This window comes from Neomonachus schauinslandi, chromosome 5 (genome assembly GCF_002201575.2).
Source record: "Neomonachus schauinslandi chromosome 5, ASM220157v2, whole genome shotgun sequence".
NCBI classification, from domain to species: Eukaryota; Metazoa; Chordata; class Mammalia; order Carnivora; family Phocidae; genus Neomonachus; species Neomonachus schauinslandi.
In genome coordinates, this window is record NC_058407.1 from 121,024,491 (window position 1) to 121,045,010 (window position 20,520).

At 38.7% G+C, this 20,520-nt stretch overlaps 1 protein-coding gene across 3 annotated transcripts in view; it reads right to left on the reverse strand.

The window, feature by feature from the left end:
- SLC39A12 (solute carrier family 39 member 12) overlaps positions 1 to 20,520 on the reverse strand; it is a 67,187-nt gene that overhangs the window by 14,564 nt on the left and 32,103 nt on the right. Inside the window, exons 8-11 of one of the 3 annotated variants that reach the window (XM_044914991.1) lie at positions 18,997 to 19,104; positions 15,862 to 15,928; positions 11,269 to 11,427; positions 9,313 to 9,500 (exon numbers count right to left, since the gene is read on the reverse strand). In XM_044914991.1, the coding sequence (XP_044770926.1) occupies positions 9,313 to 9,500; positions 11,269 to 11,427; positions 15,862 to 15,928; positions 18,997 to 19,104 (522 nt within the window). Of the gene's footprint in view, positions 1 to 9,312; positions 9,501 to 11,268; positions 11,428 to 15,861; positions 15,929 to 18,996; positions 19,108 to 20,520 lie in introns of all 3 variants that reach the window. The other 2 variants (XM_044914990.1, XM_044914992.1) reach the window with 2 other exon arrangements.

A 20,520-nucleotide genomic window follows, 5' to 3' on the forward strand; every position in this document is an offset into this window, starting at 1 on the left:
TTGGCTATCCACAGAATGAGGTTTTATCAGCTACAAAATCTCAGGAGAGCCCTGCTGGATTTCTCTTTCTATAATATTCTGGAAGATGAAAATTTTCTTTGGAATATTTGCTGAAAAATATTCTATCAATTCTTGCCTCTAACAATCTCCTAAGACTTTAATTCAGTTAAAGTTTGGGTGTGGTTTCAACCTAATCTATCCTTTTGTTATATATTTTCTCTTTTGTTTTATTGAATTCATTCTCTTAGTCATTTCTTTTGACAGCAATGTAAAGGAGGTTAGAAGTATGTTCTATTTTATGGGCAGAAGATATGAACAGACATTTTTCCAAAGAAGACATCCAGATGGCCAACAGACACATGAAAAGATGCTCAACATCACTAATTACCAGGGAAATGCAAATCAAAACCACAGTGAGATATCACTTCACACCTGTCAGAATGGCTAAAATAAAAAACACAAGAAACAACAAGTGTGGTGAGGATGTGAAGAAAAAGGATCACTTATGTGCCATTGGTGGGAATGTGGAAAACAGTATGGAATCCCTCAAAAAATTAAAAATAAGATTACCATGTGATCAGTAATCCCACTACTGGGTATTTACCCAAAGAATATGAAAACACTAATTTGAAAAGATATATGCACCTCTATGTTTATTGCAGCATTATTTACAATAGTCAGATTATGGAAGCAACCCATCCATCCAAAGATGAATGGATGAAGACGATGTGGTCTATACATGCAATGGAATATCACTCAGCTATAAAAGAGGATGAAATCTTGCCATTTGCAACACCATGGATGGATTCTCGAGGGTATAATGCTGACTGAAATAAGTCAGTCAGAGAAAAATACCATATGATTTCACTCGTATGTGACATTTAAGAAACAAAATGAATGAACAAAAAAAAAAAAAAAAGAGAGAGAGAGAGAGAGAGAGAAACAAAAAACCAGACTCTTAAACAGAGAGAACAAACTGACAGTTACCGGAGGGGAAGAGAGTGGGGAATGGGTGAAATAGGTGAAAGGGATTAAAGAGCACACTTATCAAGGTGAGCACTGGATGATATATAGAATTGTTAAATCACTATATTGTACATCGGAAACTGATAGAACACTGTATGTTAATTGTAACGGAATTAAAAATTCCATGGGGGTAAAAGCAGTTGCCGGAATAATAATACTGTCTTGAAATAAAATTCACAGATTCTATATGACAAAAAAAAAGTGCATTCTATTTTAGCATCATATTTGATTACTAATAATAACACCCTCAACACAGATCACTATGTTGACTCAACAATATCCTAAAATTGGGAGATTTGTTCCCATTGACACAAGTCCTGTTTTGAATTCAATCAAGTCTTTTTAAATTAGTAGCTCTCTTCACAAAACAACTTAATACAGCAGTTTTAATTTTCCTTTGCAAGGAAAGAAAGCAAGGACTACAGCTTTCAGTGTACCTGGGATCACCAAGGTGAAGGTACCAAAGAGGAGGCTTATCTTTTAAAATTCAGCATTAGATATTTTATTTAAAAATTCAAACACAGGAGGGGCACCTGAGTGGCTCAGTTGGTTAAACATCTGCCTTCGGCTCAGGTCATGATCCCAGGGTCCTGGGATCGAGTCCTGCATTGGGCTCCTTGCTCCACAGGGAGTCTGCTTCTCCCTCTGCCTCTCTTTGTCTCTCATGAATAAATAAAATCTTTAAAAAAAAAATTCAAACACAGGATACTATAGACTTCTAATTTCCCGATCTTATCTTCCCAAGGGAATTTATGAAGCAGTTTACATAAGAAAATAAATGAAAATCTCTTTTGAAAACTGAGTTGTAAGACAAAGACCAAACACAATTCTGAGAGACAAGGATATTACCTGCTTTTAACTTGTATTTAATAGTTCACTTCTCCATTTTTTCCTTAGGGGAAGTGATTCAGTTAGACAAATTCTTAATTGTATAGCTCAGGAAGGAGAGTCATTAGTCATCTTTAGTATTTTCCTAAGAAATGGATAACTTTGGAAGATGTGTGTGCATGGTTTAAGAGACTGGCTAGAAGGAAAAAAAAAATACAAGGAACAAAAATACAAATGTTTCTGGTAGTCAATTTTTTAAAAATCACAGGGCACATTTATCAAAATTGGGTCTATTAGTCATTTTCTCAGTAGAAAATATCTAAGCATAGAGTTTGACTGATTTATAGAGAAAGAGAATAAAAATCTTTCAAAATTGTTGGTAAGAATGATTCATACTTCTTGCTTTTGTGAAGAAGTAATTTTGCATGTTAAATTATATTACTTTTGCTGCCTGAAATGGTTTTTAAATGCTTGTCATTTTTTTTCCACAGAAAAAGTGTATTTTAAATGATGTGAATTGCACTCCTTGATTTCAAGTACAATATTTGTTGAAAGAAAATATGTATATCAAGGTTATTTTATATGTCTTTCAAATAAAATATCTCCTTTTATGGAAGCATATTGTTTAAAGGGTATCACACCTAGGTATTGTCAAACTTCAAAGAAAAGATAGCTTACTAGTTTTTTGGAGGGAGAAAGGACTCTTTTACTAGGACCAATTTGGTGATTGTAGATTATTGACTAAATTGCATTGGATATAACTAGCTTTTTCTGAGAAAGCATGATTCCATCAAAATCAATAAATTGGAAGATAAAGAATAATGGGGAAGTGGGAATAGGATCAATATCCTAAAAGCATAGGAGTCTATTTTAGTTTAATTTTGTAGTCATGTGATTAAGAAAAGCTGAGAAGCCTTGCTAGAAAGTTAGCCGTTTTGTCAGTCAATTTACGTTCTTTTCACCCAATTCACTATCTTGAAGCTATTAAATTCGCTGAATTAAAATAAACATAGAGAAGCCAATGGATGCTCTTCATCTGACTACTGATAATCCTATTTATTGACTGGGTTTAACACATAGATCTTACTTTTGTGTGTGTGGATTTATTTTCAAAGCAGAGGATCTTGAGTTTGGAATCAAAATATTCTTATCCTGCTTTTCACTCAAGGAAAATTATCTGGAAATTGGAAAAGCCTCCAGGCAAAATCTGGTTATGATACTATGTCAAGAAGACACTTCTTAGAGGGGACAGATACACAAGGTACTCTATGCGACTGCTCTTCAATCTTGCAGTTTCAAGATTGAATGAAATCAAGATTGAAGGAGCATTAGTAATAATCTGGAAGAGGAAGAAATGTTTTAAAAGAGCATCCCTTCAAACAAACAAACAAGCACAGAGGGAAGGGAGAAAGATCCAGAGAACTACATAGTTAGGGAGATTGGTTGAGGAGGGGGCTGGAAAGAAGGTCTATTCTCAACTAAATGGCCATGATGTACATGGAGGGGGCACCCGAGTTTCGTCTCATTTTGTTTTGACGTAAACTGGTGAGCTCAGCTCTTTCTTCTCTACCACCTACCTCTCAGAGTTACAACTTCTCCACTATCAGCTTGGGTGCTATCCATGTACTGGGGTCCTGGGCAGTTGTCCAGTTTTGCCAATTCTAGGGACTTCTCTACTTCTATCTGTGGTGATAGCCTCTTGAAGTTTCTATGGGCTCGTTGTTATGGAAACAGTTTTGCAGGATCTAAAACCTTAGGAAAAATGCCTAAAGGTCTGAAACTTGTTTCAGATCCAAAATAAGCCTTTCCTTGCCATAATCTCTTATATTCTTTAAAATGAGTTAATTTATTCTTTAAATAATAAATCGTATTTATCAAAAATAAAGTCTCTCTTACCCAAACTGAAAAATTATACTTCCAAGGCTTGTCTCTTCCTTCTAGTTGAGAAAGTCTGTAGACTTTAGAGAAAGTGAATATGAGAAATCCTCTGGACTTTTTTAGTTCTGAGAATTTTCTTAGAAGGAACTCTCGGTTCTCAAGTAGAATGGGACCGTCCTACATAGCGGCCTCTCTTCCCAAGCACATCTACCCCAGGGTTAGTAGTTAGGGAGTAGTAGTAGGGATATGTTAGTTTTCTCTGGTTGCTGTTAACAAATGACCACTAATCTAGGGGCTTAAAACAAGACAAGTTTGTTATCTAACAGTTCTATAGGTCAGAAATCTGGCAAGGGTCTCACGGGGCTAAAATCAACGTGTCAGCAGGGCTGTGTTCCTTTTGGAGGCTCCTGGGCAGAATCTGTTTCCTTGCCTTTTCCAGCTTCTAGAGGTGGCTGGCATTCCTTGGCGACTGGCCCTCCTCCTCCATCGTCAGTCACAGTGCCACGTATTTCTGACCTTCCTTCCACCATCACATCTCTCTCTGACTACAGCTGGGGAAGGTTTCCCATTTTTAAGGACTCATGTGATTAGAACGTGACCACTCAGAAAATCCAGGCTAATCTCCCCATCTCAAAGTCCTAAACCTTAATCACATCTGCAAAGTCTCTTTTGATATGTAAGATAACATATTCACAGGTCCCCAAGAAGAGGACAGGGGTATCTTGGCGAAGGGAGCATTATCTATAGAACACATCTGCATGAAATCTTTGTAGCGAACATGGGAATACAAAAAACATACCAAACTGATAGATCTGGTTATAAATACAATTGGGAGAAAGTGGATAGACAAGATGAATGGATTCTAACCTATTAATCCCTGGGATTATTGATTGTATCAGACACTTCTGTTACATTATACTTCAAATACTCTATCAAGATGTCACGCCTTACCTTCTATAGACAGGGGAAGACGAAAGGATGGCCAAGATACTCTGTGCCAACAGTAAGCAGAAAAGCAGATGTGACTCTACGAACATCAGACAAAGGAAGCTTTAGGACATAGAGTTTTCTCAGAGGTAAAGAGGGATCTTCCCACATGATAGAAGTATCGATTCAATCAAGAGGACAGGCCAATCCTAAATATGCATGCATGAAGTAACAGAGCTTCAACTGTGTGAAGCAAAATTGACAAAACCAAGAAAGAAATAGGGAAACCCACAAACATAGGTGTATACTGTAGCATCACTCTTAATTAACAGAACAAGTGGAGAAAAAAATCAGTATGGAATTTGAGAATATGAATAAAGTCGTCAACCAGTCTGACTTAACTGACATTCACAGAACTCTACACCCAAAAATGCTGCACTCATGGACTTTCCAAACGCATATGAGGGCATTTACCAGGATGGACCATACACTGGGCCATAGAACATGCCCCAAAATATTTCAAAGGACTAAAATAATTCAGAGTATATTCTCTGACAGTGAAGAAATGAAAATAACTAAGAGCTACTTATAAAAGTTACAAACATTGAGCAATTCGGCACCAAATTTCCATAAGAAAAAAGTTACATGAGACATTTAAAGACATTTCAAAGGGATCCGTACTGAACACACAACAGATCTTTTAAGACATGGGATCCAGGGCGCCTGGGTGGCTCAGTTGGTTGAGCGACTGCCTTCAGCTCAGGTCATGATCCCGGAGTCCCGGGATCGAGTCCCGCATCGGGCTCCCTGCTCAGCGGGGAGTCTGCTTCTCCCTCTGACCCTCCCCCCTCTCATGTGCTCTCTCTCTCTCTCATTCTCTCTGTCTCAAATAAATAAATAAAATCTTTAAAAAAAAAAAAAAAAGACATGGGATCCAGCAAGGTAGTGCTTAGAGGGAAACTTATAGCTTTCAATGCTTGGATTAGAAAAGAAGAAAAGATTTAAAATCAATGAGATGTCATTCCACGTCACTAAGGAAGAAAAGAAGCAGAAAATTAATGCAAGGTGAACAGAAGGAAGGGAATCATAAAAATAGAAATGAGAGAAAATCCTGAAACAATGATACACCATCATTGCCAACTCTTACATTGATAGAATCTGTGCTTCCTATTCCTGCAAAGTTTAGCACTGTCAGATCACAGATCTTTGTTTCTGAGAATACACCAGGGAGCATTTCCACTGAACTTGAACCTGTGAGTACGCTTGTGCTCTTTCTGCCAATAGATCGACCAGCAGAGACAAATGTTATGAAACTGGTGGGAGTCATTGCCACTGGCTACCATGAGCAGGTACGGTTATGGCTACACAATGGAGGAAGGAACGTATCTAGAAACCAGGGGTTCCTTGAAGCATCTCTTGGTGCTTCCATGTCTGATGACAATGGGGAACAGGCAACCACAGGACACATGGCCCGACCAGGACAAAGCAGACCCCTCAGGGAACAGCTGGGTTGCCCTTCTAGGAAAGAAATCTGGGTCAGTCAGAGTGCTGCCTGAAAAGTGAGGAGAATCAAAGTTGGGTGCTGGAGGACAGAGATGGTTGAATATCAAATATTTCCACTGGGTTTGAGCGTGTTCTGCTAACTATCACGTATTGAGTCTTCCCTGAGTTTTTGGCCGGCTCCTACCCTGAAGGGGCTCCTCGTATTCTCTCATCTCTGACACTCAGCCACTGCTGCAGAGACCATTTCCAAGGGGGTGTTGATTAGTTTTGCACAGAACTTTGCTTCAGCCCACCCTGCATTCCTCCTTCTCTTGCCCTGGGCTTCTCCAATGTGATGGCTTGGGACTGTGGTGGGAATTCCCTTGGTGCTCAAGCATGCATAACCTGAAAAGGGCGTGTGTTGGGGGTATGTTTGTGGGGCTAGCTTTGAACAATGGGCATAGGAGCCTCCCCACACCCAGAAGGCCTTGTGTGGCGGATCGCCCATAGTGGTGGTCGACTTAACAAAAATACATCATTTTCTTGACTTTCTGTCATTTTCTGCTCCACTCCACCTGCCCTCCATTCCTGCCCCTGGGATCACCTCCAGGGCGAACTGCCTTCCCAAATGCCTTCGTCTTAGCCTCTGCTTGGGACAAACCCATCCTAGGACACTGATCGTTATAACAGAATGAGTTTCCTCTGGCCACCCAGGCCTGCATTCATTCTTAACTTTCTTTAGAAACCATTCAGTGCCTCTGAGAGTTAGTGTGCTTGGATAAGGCAATACCACTTTGGAGAATTTAGGCTGGCAGATTTCCCTAGTGAAGCCTTTCTGCCTTTCTGACTTCATTACTAATGGCCCCATTTTTGCTCCTAGTTCTTTTTCTTCTGGGAGTTTGAAATAACATGCCCAATTTCTTTGAGATAAACAAACAAGGCAAAATGTAGCTAATCTTTTCACATTAGCCCTGCTCAGAAGGTGCCTGGTAAATTTCCAGCATTTAGTAAATAACCAGTGCATGAAAGTATTTCTCCCCCACCCTTACCCTTTAGTTACTGTTATTTATTTTCTTTGCTGTTTTACAGAGTCTTTAAACCTTGTTTTCTTCCCTTTAAATGACAAAAGACTATTTTCTCTGGCACAGCCCCAGAGCCCAGCAACAGTTAAAGTTGCTGTTATGTGAAAGAGTCCTATTTGTTTAGAAGTTACTCAAAAGGCCGTGAGAGCAGGCGACCTGGATTATACGAAGTAGCCCCAGGAAACTCGAGAGTATTTTCTTTCCTGTCTTTTTGCCAGGATGCCGGCTTTTCCTTGGCCAGTAGGAATTTGCAACAAGGTCAAGATGCATTCTAGTTGGAATCTCATAGGATATCTGCCACATTTCTTACAAGCGATTGCTTACGCTAACGAAGCAGCGGGAGAAACACTGAGGGGGAAATGACGTATTTAGCTTAGGGTTCTCCACGACAAACGGTTCTTGATAATGTTCTCAGGCCCATTTTGGGAGATCAGACTCTCTAACAAAGAAAAAGCATTAACTAGATAAATATACATCCATCATAATTGAAGAGAGATCCAGACTTAAAACAAAACACAAAACAAAACAACAGAATAAACTTCCAAAGAATACAGCAACTGCCCCCACCTGAGTCATAAAGAGAAAGGAATTTAGAAGCAGAAAAATGAAAATCAGGAGACTCACGAGTGAATTTGAGGACTGACATACAGACATTTTAGACAAAAGGTAGTTTGCAACATTCAGCGATGAGTGACAGTATTCCTTTGGAAACCACCATGCAAGGCTAGCTATCTAGATTTCTCAAACTGGAAGTCTCACAGGATCCTGTGATACTGACCTTGGCTTGAGGATTGGAGTTCAGAAGAGGTGGGTTGACCTTGCTCCCCTAGTATCATCTTTACTATCAAGATCAGGAAATTCCCTGAGTATCGTAAATAATATCTAAGAACATTTCTAAACAGGGAAGTACCTTTTGGTGTTTACCTCATCTATCGTAATCTCATGAGAATTAAGAAAAACCACCAAAAAGTCAGAAGTATGTAGACTGGGGTTTAAGATGGTTGTGTTATATTTGAAGAGTCCCCTTATTGAATTCTACCTCCAGAATTCACTGTTACCTGGTTGTTTCAGTAAAGGCTCCTGCCTTTCAGATTATTTTCCTCATGAGACATTCTTCTTCACTTAGTTCTGGGACAATAGCGAGATTCTGCCAGATCATGAGTTAATCCCAAGGGTCCTGTTCCACATACGACCTTCAAGATTGCTTATTTTACTTTTCCAATCTAACATTCATGTAATCACATATTTTACTCCATTTGGATGGGCTTTCTATTGATTTTCACTCTTCAGTATTTCTTTCATTCATTTATATCATTTTAACATGCATGATTCCAACATATGAGAAAAGATAGTTTTCGGACTTCTACCTCAACACATCCAAATCGTACCAAGTCTAATAGAAGGTGACTTCAAAAAGACTGGTTGATTTTGCAGATTCCAGAATTTAAGAGGCAAAAAAAAAAAGAGTAAAATTTCCCAGCTTCAATTCCTTCATCAGATTGGAGAGGATGAAAAGTGGTAACTGAGTTTCCATTCATGTCAGCGAGGACCTCTTTAGGAAATATATGTTGTAATGTGAGAGGCTCCATACCATCCTCTTTCTCTTTTCACCAGCATGATAGAGTAAAACTTAAAGTCAAAAATAAGGATGAAATAATTTCTTTAAAAAATACAGCTGGTTAATTAAGTCAAACAGCTGATTAACGGCAAGTTCGGATGAACTATTTTCCAATGCGTAAATAAAATAGGTGGCTATGTTATAGCACTTTCCATTTTTCAGCGAGAAGGCTAGGCACCATATAGAGATGCAAAGCTGGAGCAGAGTGAACTGATGATCACTTTTTGGCAATTCGACAGGCTTCATTCATTCCACTGAAATTCACTAAAAGGATGTCAATATTTTCTGTATCTCAAATTATGTTTCTTCTGCCTACAACTTACTTTCTTGGATTACACAGAATATTTCCTTAGTCTTTAATATTATTAAATATATTCCTCTCTTCTCATCTATCCTTCCATTTTATGGCTTTTTCTCTGTTTTACATTTTCAGAGTTTAGAAAAACAACATGGAAAAGCCACAAAGCTTACCATTTCCACCAAGGATAAGTATAAGAACATTCCCGCAGTAACTGTTAAGATCCAGTTTTGAACACACGGATCAGTTGATACTGAGAGGCCAACGTATAGTCCTATGAAGGCAGTGAGAGCACTTATAAAATTCATAAGGATGGCAATCTTAATAGGAAGTCCAGAGCTTAAGAGCACGGCAAAATCTCCTGAAATTTAAGGGAAAAAGAAAATATAATCATTGTGTAAATGATGATGACTTTGCTAGAGTAATGTGCTATTAGGATGCTTCAAATTTCAGCGACTGGGACCAATTTTACAAGTTGACTGACCCGTTGATAAAACATTTTCTTATATCTCTCTAGGATTCCCATTATACCATTAGGAAGTTACATTTCAAGAGCTGTCTTCCTTTTACTAGTCCTGAATCTAGCATATGCGGGGAGAACTGTGACATATTCTTCAGGTCCTGACACCCTGTGACCTTTTCAACCTAGATAAATGCAGAATACAGCACTTGCTGTTCTAGAGTTTTTAAACCTTTTTGCCTGGAAACTTGCCAGGCAAAATCACGTTACGTTGGCTTTTATCCTTTTCTTCTGAGAGAACTCCTGTGGGGAAACAGAGAACTACTCAATATGAGATTTTAAAATCATTGCAAAAGTTGGTTAGGAAAACAAATTTTTCCTTTAGAAAACGTTTTTACTGCCTTGATGATTATAGAAAAAGATTCTTTCCACACCTTTCCTCCTAAAGAAGAATGACCTTTTGCTCTGAGAGTCTCTTTTTGGGAGATAGGGAAGCGCTGAAATTCAATAAAGAGACAGTCTGGTGACTCAGTTTCTTAGTTCTGTGGCATAACTGGTCCCAGGAATAGGTCTTTTTTTTTTTTTTTTAGTATTTTATTTATTTATTTGAGAGAGACAGAGATAGTGAGAGAGAGCTCGAGCAGGAAGGAGGGGGAGAAGCAGACACCCCGTGGAGGAGGGAGCCCCATGCAGGGCTCAATCCCAGGACCTCAGGATCATGACCTGAGCCAAAGGCAGAGGCTTAACCATCTGAGCCACCCAGGCGCCCCCTAGGAATAGGTCTTAAAACATCTTTGCTGGTTTGCCACAGCCTGTCACACTCCTCTGTGGTTTTAGTATAATAGCTAAAGACAAGGCCACAGTATACGGCACCCAGACCAGGTCCTTGGATAAACTGCTCTAAGAAGGATGGGTGATGGGTTGGTGACAGGATTTCCAGCAGGAGACACTGAACACCCGAGGCCGGGGTGGCCCAGAGGAGCAATGTGGACCTGGCTGTGGGGGGCAATGAGATTGTCCAGAGCTCCGTCTCTAGGGCACGTGTGTGCCTGGAGCCAGTCCTTGCTGTTTCTGGGCCTCTTTTGGAAATGTCTATTTTGTCTTCTCTTGTTTCCTGGGAGGCAGAATGTGAATTACAGGGCTATTAAGATTATCCAGAAAAAAGAGCCTGATGCGCATCTGCTACCAGACGCCTGTCATTTCAATTTTATGCTTGGCCTTAGACATTTTATATAAATCAAGTTGATGAAACCATGGTTTGGCTTTAATTTAAATGTTATTTTATCTCATTGGCCTGTTTGCTGACCTAATGGGGAAAGTTCCCCTCTTAATGTTTTTCCCACATTTAATATGCAGATTTTAAAGTCTTTGCCAAAGATCTTTAGAACGAGGTTTCTCTAAATGACTTTCTTCCATATAGAACTCTCCAGAGTCCAAAACGAGTGACTTCTGGCCCTGGGGAAACATCATAAAGAGTCTAAGTGAATTTTATCCCAAGGTACAGAATTTTTTTTTCTAGTTGTCTTCTTCTTGCCGTTTAAATAGATTATGAATGGAAAGTATTCACCTTTCAATTGTGTGTCGGAAAAAGACGCCTACGGACCATAGCTAGAAATACACTCTGGCTTTCTCAACAAGCGGGAGGCAGCCACACTACTCTGTGACTTACCCATTTCATGTGGAATTTCGTGACACAAGATTGCAAGTGTGGTGGTTGCTCCTGACTCGGATGAAGATGAGAAGGCCGCTCCTATCACGAGGCCGTCTGCAAAATTATGCAGGCTGTCCCCAACCAGTATCATTATTGCTAACAAGCTAATGGTTTTGCCTAAAGAACCAAATAAAGGTGTGAGAAGAATTAACAGGGCACCAGACATTTCATGGAACCCTTCACACACAACCAACTTCCCCACCCACCCTTGACATTCTTAAACCGCATCAAATTAAGCAACCCCGCTTTGTTTCAGCTTTTCCAATAAGTCAGGACTGGAGACCCAAATATAGTAATCGACACATTTGGCTGCAGGTCATTGTTTTCGTAATGGATCTGACTAGTAACGAGATAAATTACGCGTGGCATTCACTATTCTGTCACCTTGTTCAGCTATCCCAAAAGAAAAAAAAAAAACCATAATATTGTTAGAACCTTCCAAAATACCACCAGTGACCTCTGCATGTGCATCTTTTGTAAAGCACTTTAAAATAATTTAAGACCGTACCCGTAGGATGTCATTAAAATGAGGCTATTTTCCAAAACTGTCTCCTCTGGGTCAGACTATCCCTGGCGTTAGTCTGCCATTTTCTGCTCATTGAGTTTCCCTTTCTGGTTGGCGCTCATGGCCCTCCCCAAATATCTTGTTCACCCCCAGCTGTGACCAGCACAGAACCACGGTCAACTCTGCCGGCCCCCAAATTAGCTTTGGTACAATTAGTTAGTGTCCTTGTCTTTCCGAAAAATAACCTTCAGTACTAGGCCAGTAGGACATTGAACAAAACAAAGAGAAGTTGTTTTCATGGGATTCCATTACATAATATACATTATCTGATTAGTGGAGACTCACTGAAATAATTAGTATCATATTTTCAATCATAATTGGGTCCAAGGTTTTAATGGACAGAATTTCTGTTTTCGAAAACCTAAAACTGTAATATTAGCATAACCCCCTTATGGAATTGGGACAACCAATACATTCAAAAAGTACTCCTGGGATAACACTTATTAAGACAGTAAACCACCTCGAGATGCCATTTGATAGGAATAGCTATTCAAATCAATTTCCACTGTCTAAGACTTCATTAATTACTCAGCCCTTATGCACTGTGTGCCTGGTGTAAGTAGTTGTTGCTGTTAGAACTGAACCCAATATTCTAATAATTACACACTCAGTAAAAATAGAAAAAGGTTACCTCCTGGTTTCTGTTATGTGGTCCAATATTACAGGGGCACTGTACTACAATACGGTTTTCTATTTTGTCTGGGGAATACAGTTTGACTCATTTCACATCTGACACCATAAAATACAGAGAAAGACATGTATCATATGACCTCACTGATACGAGGAATTCTTAATCTCAGGAAACAAACTGAGGGTTGCTGGAGTGGTGGGGGGTGGGAGGGATGGGGTGGCTGGCTGATAGACATTGGGGAGGGTGTGTGCTATGGTGAGCGCTGTGAATTGTGCAAGACTGTTGAATCACAGATCTATACCTATGAAACAAGTAATACATTATATGTTAAGAATAAGAAAAAAAAAGAAAAGAAGAAGATAGCAGGAGGGGAAGAATGAAGGGGGGGAATCGGAGGGGGAGACGAACCATGAGAGACTATGGACTCTGAGAAACAAACTGAGGGTTTTAGAGGGGAGGGGGGTGGGGGGATGGGTTAGCCTGGTGATGGGTATTAAAAAGGGCACATACTGCATGGAATACAGGGTGTTATGCACAAACAATGAATCATGGAACACTACATCAAAAACTAATGATGTAATGTGTGGTGATTAACATAACATAATAAAAAAAAATCACTACATCGTACACCTGAAACTAATATCACACTGTATGTTAACTGGAATTAAAATTCAAAATTTAAAAAAGAAAAAAAAAAAGAATTACTTACTAAAAAAAATAAATAAATAAATAAGTAACTTCAGTCAGGTAAATGGCAGATAGAGCTGACAGAACCAACTATCAGCCACGAGATTGACTACAGTGCAAACATGTCCCATGCATTTCACTTCTAAAATTCATGGTTTACTTAGACCTATCACTATAAGACTAACTTTTTAGTTAGTCTTTTTTTAGTTAGTCTAGGTTTACTAATTCATTTTATTCTTTATTAAAAGTGAGAAAATTTCAGGCAATGGTCATATAAACACAGAACAAATATCAAATGATCGAATTCAGGGAGTTCTTACTGGCATGGCCTGGAACCTCTCAGAATCTAATAATCCTACCAGGTCGCTTTGCCATTTCCTGCCAATTTTCAGAAAGAAAGCTCTTCTTTGTGGAATTAAAACAATTTAAAGTAATACATTTGGCAACACTGCAGCATGCAAATATATTGTGATTTCCATGTACTTTAGTGTAGTTTTGATACAGGTAGCATATATTCAAATGGAAAGTTTTTATTCAATTCATACTCTGCTAAGAAACTGTGGCCTATTTTCATTGTCTATTATTTTATTACCTCTGATTATGGGTTTCTAAATGTCAGATCAGGGACATGTAACAAGCCACAGGCAAATATACATATTTGTAATGTTAACCTCATAAGCACACTGTATATAATGTTTAAGATAATGTACACATTATTCAGTGGAAGATAAGACCAGCATTCATTGGTAATCTAATGTACTTATTACAGAATTATCAATAGTATTTTATCTTTGCTTAGGTCCCTGGCAGTCATATTCATTTCCACATTTCTAACTTATCTGAGGTTTTCCATGGTGAAACAGGGGCTGGACCTTGTCTCATGTTGCTTTTTGTTTATTTAAATCAGACTGTGGGTAGGATGTTCACATCCTGTCTTTTGAAATACAAGCTGAGTTCCACCAATGAGGTAATGTGAAACAAGTAATCAAATATTTGAAGCTAATTCAATATGTCCCTGGCAAAAGGGCAGTTGAGTAATCAAATTTGGATTTGTTCACTGTGCATTCTGTATGCCAAGCTTGATATCTGAAGTGGAAAGATTTGAGGCCTCCAAAATCCTTCAATAAGACCATCCTTACTCCCTGATCTAGCATCTACCACTGCACTCCTAATGTGACGGGGCGTATCCTTCTCCCCTCTTCCCTTCTTGCAAAAACAATAGTGAAGAAATGACCACTGCAGACCTACTAGGTGCCAGGCATTCTAGAATCTCTCCTGGAACTAAAGATTTAGAAGGAAAATATTCCTAGCCATGTCCTGAGAGCAGAATTAGACAGACTACATAATCCCATATTTTGAATCAAATAATAAGTTACCGAGGTTAATATATATAACACATTTAAAATAGTGATTATTATAATCATGTTTGATCTATATCCCCAGCCACATTGCAAACTAGGGATAAAGACCATTCTTATTTTATTCTCCGGTGCATGCATCAGTGCCTGAAACACAGCACATCTTCAAAAATTTCTTGAATGAATGAAAGAATGTGAGAGAAGACATGGATGCATGAATGAATGAATGACCATCACGAAATTGTTGGTCCATTAGCATTCGTTAGTTCCACTGGAGCTTACTAGCTATGTAATCCTGGGCAGTAACTTACCCTCTCTAACAACTGGTTTCTACGCTTGTTTAACTGGGATAATAATTGTTCTTACTTTGTTCAGTCATAGGAGTATTAAATAAGATAATCCATGATGTGTTGAACACTATGCCTGGCATATAATGTTAGCTAGTTTTATTACGAGGTAACTAATCTATTATGGTAGAATGTGAGTAACTAATCATGACTGTTTAACGTTAAAACACTGACAAGATTGTGTCACAAAAGGGTACTATCAGTAAGAAACACTGGGCAGAGATTTGGAAGCAATGGATGAAAACTGAAGGAGACCAAAAGAATTCAGAAAATTATTCAAAAACATAAGCCAAAAGGAATAAAGCTGTATACAAAATTGGTACATTAAATTCAGAAATAGGGAAAAATCACAGACAGAAAAAGGTTGGTTGAAATTTATATGAACAAGTGAGTTATAGAATAAGATATGAATGATGAGTTATCTCTGATTTGACCTCCACCGTCCCAGGGACAACATCACACATGAGAGAGACGTTTGTGCTAAATTTCAGTAGACTGTGACAGAAGTCTCCAGACTTCATAGAGAAAGAAGTAAAAGGTTCAATCATCATGTAAGCATGAATTTTTTTTTAAATTGATATTTAGTTGACACACATTACATTAGTTTCAGGTGCACGACAGAGTGATTCCGCAAGTCTACACTGTATGCTGTGCTCACAATTTTATAGGAGCCTTGACAACTACATATGAATTTACACTAACTGCAGTTCTCAGAGGATCCGTTTTAAACAATTTAGGAAAACATCGTTTTTAAAGAATGGAGTACAACTGATGTTAATGAGCAGTGTGTGTGGAAGACCGATGGGAATGAGTATTAAACATTTTCTCATAAAGGCTGTAATAATGACATACAAACCCAGGAAGAAATCTATATGATTTCCACACATTGTTTTCAAACAGACATAATCCTTGTTCTGTGGTACTTTTATATTTAAAGTATAGCTCTTGAAAATTGGTACTCACATTTTCTTTCGGAGGCTGTCATACTGCCTACAGGAATTTCAGCTGCCTGTGAATCTTCTGGGCCTTTCTATTTTAAATTAAAAAAAAAAATAACTGATGCAAGATTAGCAATGCTCATCATTTTGGTGTAAAAATGAAACATCTGGAGAGTTATGTTGATTTTTAAACATTTGAATACTCTAGGCTATATGAGAACTTAGAAATTTCATAGGCAAGCATAGAAGGTAAAGCAGAAGGGTTAGAGGCAAACTTTTGGCCCTGTGTACCTTTAGACGAAAATAGCTCTCTTAGGTAGATCAGAACCTTCCACACGGAGTTAGAGGCTACCGAGACAGTCTGTAATTCAGGCTCTTAAATTATATAAGCCTTTATGAAACCCAAAAGCTGTAGAAAAAACGATTCTTGATTCTTGACCTAATTTGACACTTCTGTATGGTGGACTGTGGGTCTAGGATTCATTCTCTGATCTTAAAGCACATCGTGTATTGTGGATAGAGAACAAACTTATGCAATGCCTCCCATTATTCCTGAGAGTATAATATTCTGCTTTGGCCACGAGTAGAAGAATCTTGCTGATGAAGAAAGTACATCAACAGACTTACAAAAGATAAATATATATTTTAAGCTTTTTTTATACTTTCATAGGACAGAGAAGTAGGATTTTGCAGTTGACTTCTGTGACTTAAGATTACGTGATTTTATTTCAGAGACTGACTCACAGATCAATTTCGGGAAAGTCACTTCCCTTCCCCGGGCCTCGGATTCTCATTCCATGATGTGAATACTTTTCATAAGTAGCCCCTGCTTTTCTTAAGCTCATGTCACACCCCGTTTGCTTTTACGAAAAACCTACACTAGGACCTGTTTTCACCAACTGAAATAAATCCGGAGAGGATCTTTGCTTTTATGAAAATAAGCCAAAAGCACCAAGAGCATTCAGCGTCCGTTTTGTAGCAAGGCTAAAGCGGCAGCGCGCACCCCAGCCTTGAGTGGCGCCACCAAGCGCTTTCCCCGGGAACTGCACTCAGCATCTCAGCATCAAGCCACCAGAGCTTCGACCTGTATCTGTGAGCATCTGTGCTTTATCTCGATTTATTGTGTGCACCTGTTAGCAAAATGTGTCCTAAGGTATCAAACGGTGCTAAGAGAGGTTATGTTTTGTGTCTGGGAATGCTCACACATTTTTCCATGTAAATTATTGGTAATTGCTTCTTCACTTTATACCATTTTGCTTACAAAAGGTTTCATAGGAATGCTCTATTTTCAGATAGTGAGGAAAACCTGTATCTGCCTATTGAACATGTCCTTTCAAAGGCACATTCACAAGGGTGCCCGGCTGGCTCAGTTGGAAGAGTGTGTGACTCTTGATCTTGGGGTCGTGAATTCAAGCTCCACATTGAGTGTAGAGATTACTTAAATAAATAAACTTCCAAAAAAAAAAACTTTGAGACAAATTTAATGTGAGGCATAAGCATCTTTTTAAAAAATGTGAAATAGAGAAAGTAAACTTGTATCTCACATATTTGAACAGTAGCATCTACTCAAAAGATACAATAATGGGTATTTTTGGGTAAGTGGCTGAGAATTAAGGTAGGACCTGAAGGAGACAGGGTAAGAGTGAACAAGAAAACAATGTGATTTTTTTTGTTATGTTACATCCAAAGCCTGATTAAAATCAAAAGGTCCTTGGGCGCCTGGGTGGCTCAGTTGGTTAAGCGACTGCCTTCGGCTCAGGTCATGATCCCAGAGTCCTGGGATCGAGTCCTACATTGGGCTCCCGGCTCAGCAGGGAGCCTGCTTCTCCCTCTGACCCTATCCCCTCTCATGCTGTTTCTCTTCTCTCTCTCTCAAATAAATAAATAAATAAAATCTTTAAAAAAAAAAAAATCAAAAGGTCCTATAGTTCTATTAAAAGAAATTCAAATAATTATTCTAGAATTTTTTTTTTTTCCAGAAAACTATATACTACATAAAGGAATTTAGAGGCAAGCATCCAGGACTCCTTGATTGGTGAGAATTATGAGGTCCGTTCCTTCCTGAAAAACCAGGAAATTGAACCAAACAATCTTAAAAGTTCATATTATTTTTATTCACTTTAAGGGTGATCCTGCAGCTAAAATAACAAAAGGAATAGTGAGTATATTCTTAGTAAGCTAGCATATTCAAAGAGTTCAAAACTCACTAAGTTAGCATCAAAGATTTGCTTAAATGCATCTTGGGATTCTGAAACCCTTCACTGAAACAGAAGGAATAAAGTAAAATCAGCCTGAAAGTGATTTTAAAACTAATCTCAGCCTGAAATTATCTTCTTCCAAGCCACATGTGAAGTAACTAAGCAATAAACATAATAAGGCTTTTAAAATGACTTGTTTAAAGGGATGGTTTTGTTCATATTTGAGTTAGCCCTAGATCCGCAATCTCCCAGCAGACTTCTCTTTGCTGTGGCAATGTCTCAGGCTCAGCTTACTTATCTCTAGGTTAGGAATCTATCCTTGAACTGTAAACACCTCGCCCAAGGCCATGGTTAGAGGTGGCAAGTTTTCTATTATTTGTTACTTTCGTATTTTTTCCTGTCCCTTTATTTGTTACTTTGAGAATTAGAGTGGGGACATTGTTTTAAACCTGATTGGAGGTTGTATTTTGCAACTTCAAGTGGAATATTTGTCCTGGAAACCTCAATGTAACAGAAACCACTTACTAAAAGACACCTTGTGGGACAGAATCCATTCTTTTCTGCAGTATAAAATTATCACCCCACTCCTAGATGCACGAATTCCTTGCTCAACATTTATTTGGCCCCATCTAGCCATGGCTAAGGATTATTCAGGATGGAAAACCTAAAGGTCAACTGGTTTATGAAAACTTGTTAACAAAATGATTGAGATATACATTATGTCGAGCTGATCGTATGTGTTTCAAAGTGGTGTAGATAGCAAGGATTTGAATTTGTGGAAAGGCTTTTTGCTCTTTAAAACAGCTTTTGGGTGCTTGGCAAAGATCTCCAAACTACTTATCGTGGTTAAGAAAGGCAAATCAGGAGTGGATTTATCTATCCTACTGATTTTCATCTATTCATCAAAGAATAAAGGAAAGAAGGTAATCAAATCAGTAGAATACCTCAGATCATTAACCTACCAACTGGATAGTTGAAGCAGATTTGCCTCTGCCTGACTGGTCACTTAATTCAGAGTTGAGTGCAAGATGGTGGGAATGGCCCACATGCCCATTAATTAAGGACACGCCCTGCTGGATGAGGATGGTTTAAAATCAGTGCTGAAGCCAGAAGAACACAGGTGTAGCCTCTGTCAATTCCATGGTTCCATTTAACACTTTGCTTATTGGCCAAAGTGGTGGGTGGTACAGAAAAAAACATGGGGTGGGGGGGGCTCCTGGATGGCTCAGTCAGTTAAGCGTCTGCCTTCAGCTCGGGTCATGATCCCACGGTCCTGAGTTCTAGCCCTGCATCGGGCTCTCTGCTCAGCTGGGAGCCTGCTTCTCCCTCTCCCTCTGCCTGCCACTCCCCTTGCTTGTGCTCTCTAATAAATAAATAAAATCCTTAAAAAAAAAGCACTGAGAGAATTTCATCGTGATAAATACTTGCTAAAATGTCTCACCTTGGAGAAGCACAGGACTGCTCTGAAACATTGTTCATATTCCAAGTGCCTTAAGATTGAAACTTTAAATGTCTAGTTATGATTTTAAAAGACTTGAACAGTGGCAGTTTTTATATTGTCTTTTTACTGAAAAATTATATTTACTACAAAATTAAATTTTGCATTCTTTCTGATGGGGATGCCAAAGGGATGATAACTGAAACTATATTACACCCTATAACTATGAAATTAATATCTTCGGAAATGTATTCATCCACTAAAGCACTTGTACCTTCTAAAATATTTGCCTTCCTTTTATTTTACTCAATGTAATGAGTCTTGAAATTCTGCTCTTAAAACTTGTTTGAAGGGTGCCTGGGTGGCTCAGTTGGTTAAGCGACTGCCTTCGGCTCAGGTCATGATCCTGGAGTCCCTGGATTGAGTCCCGCATCGGGCTCCCTGCTCAGCAGGGAGTCTGCTTCTCCCTCTGACCCTCACCTGTCTCACGTGCTCTCTCTCTCAAATAAATAAATAAAATCTTAAAAAAAAACAAACAAACTCGTTTTAAGTTCCCTGACAAGTCCAAGGACAATCTGAATAAGCTCCGCACATTTTTGGATGGCCAGAATTTATTTCACTCATTTCTATCCTGGTTAAATTTCTAATTACTGCACACAGGTTGATAGGTTGACTTTGTTGTTTAATTTTCCCAGGCCAAGAACGCTAATCTGTTGTGGACAAAGAGATCTATTATTGTCTTTTGTGTTTATTGAGATGAGAACCCCTTCTGTGGAGGTGAAGTTGTTGAATGTGCAAGCATAGGGGCTGTGATCAAAGCAAGCATTCCTAATTTCTGAATTACTATGGTATCCTGACTTTGGCTCCAGGACGAAGAAAAACCCTTGTTCATTAAAAAAGAAAATTTCGACAACATTTATTTACCGTGAAAAGTTTCAAATAGAAAAGCTGAAAGAACTGTAATGTTATCACTCAGATCCTCACTCCCAAGATCCTACCATTAACATCTGACTACCACCGTTTTACCACCTCTCCATCTGTCATCCCT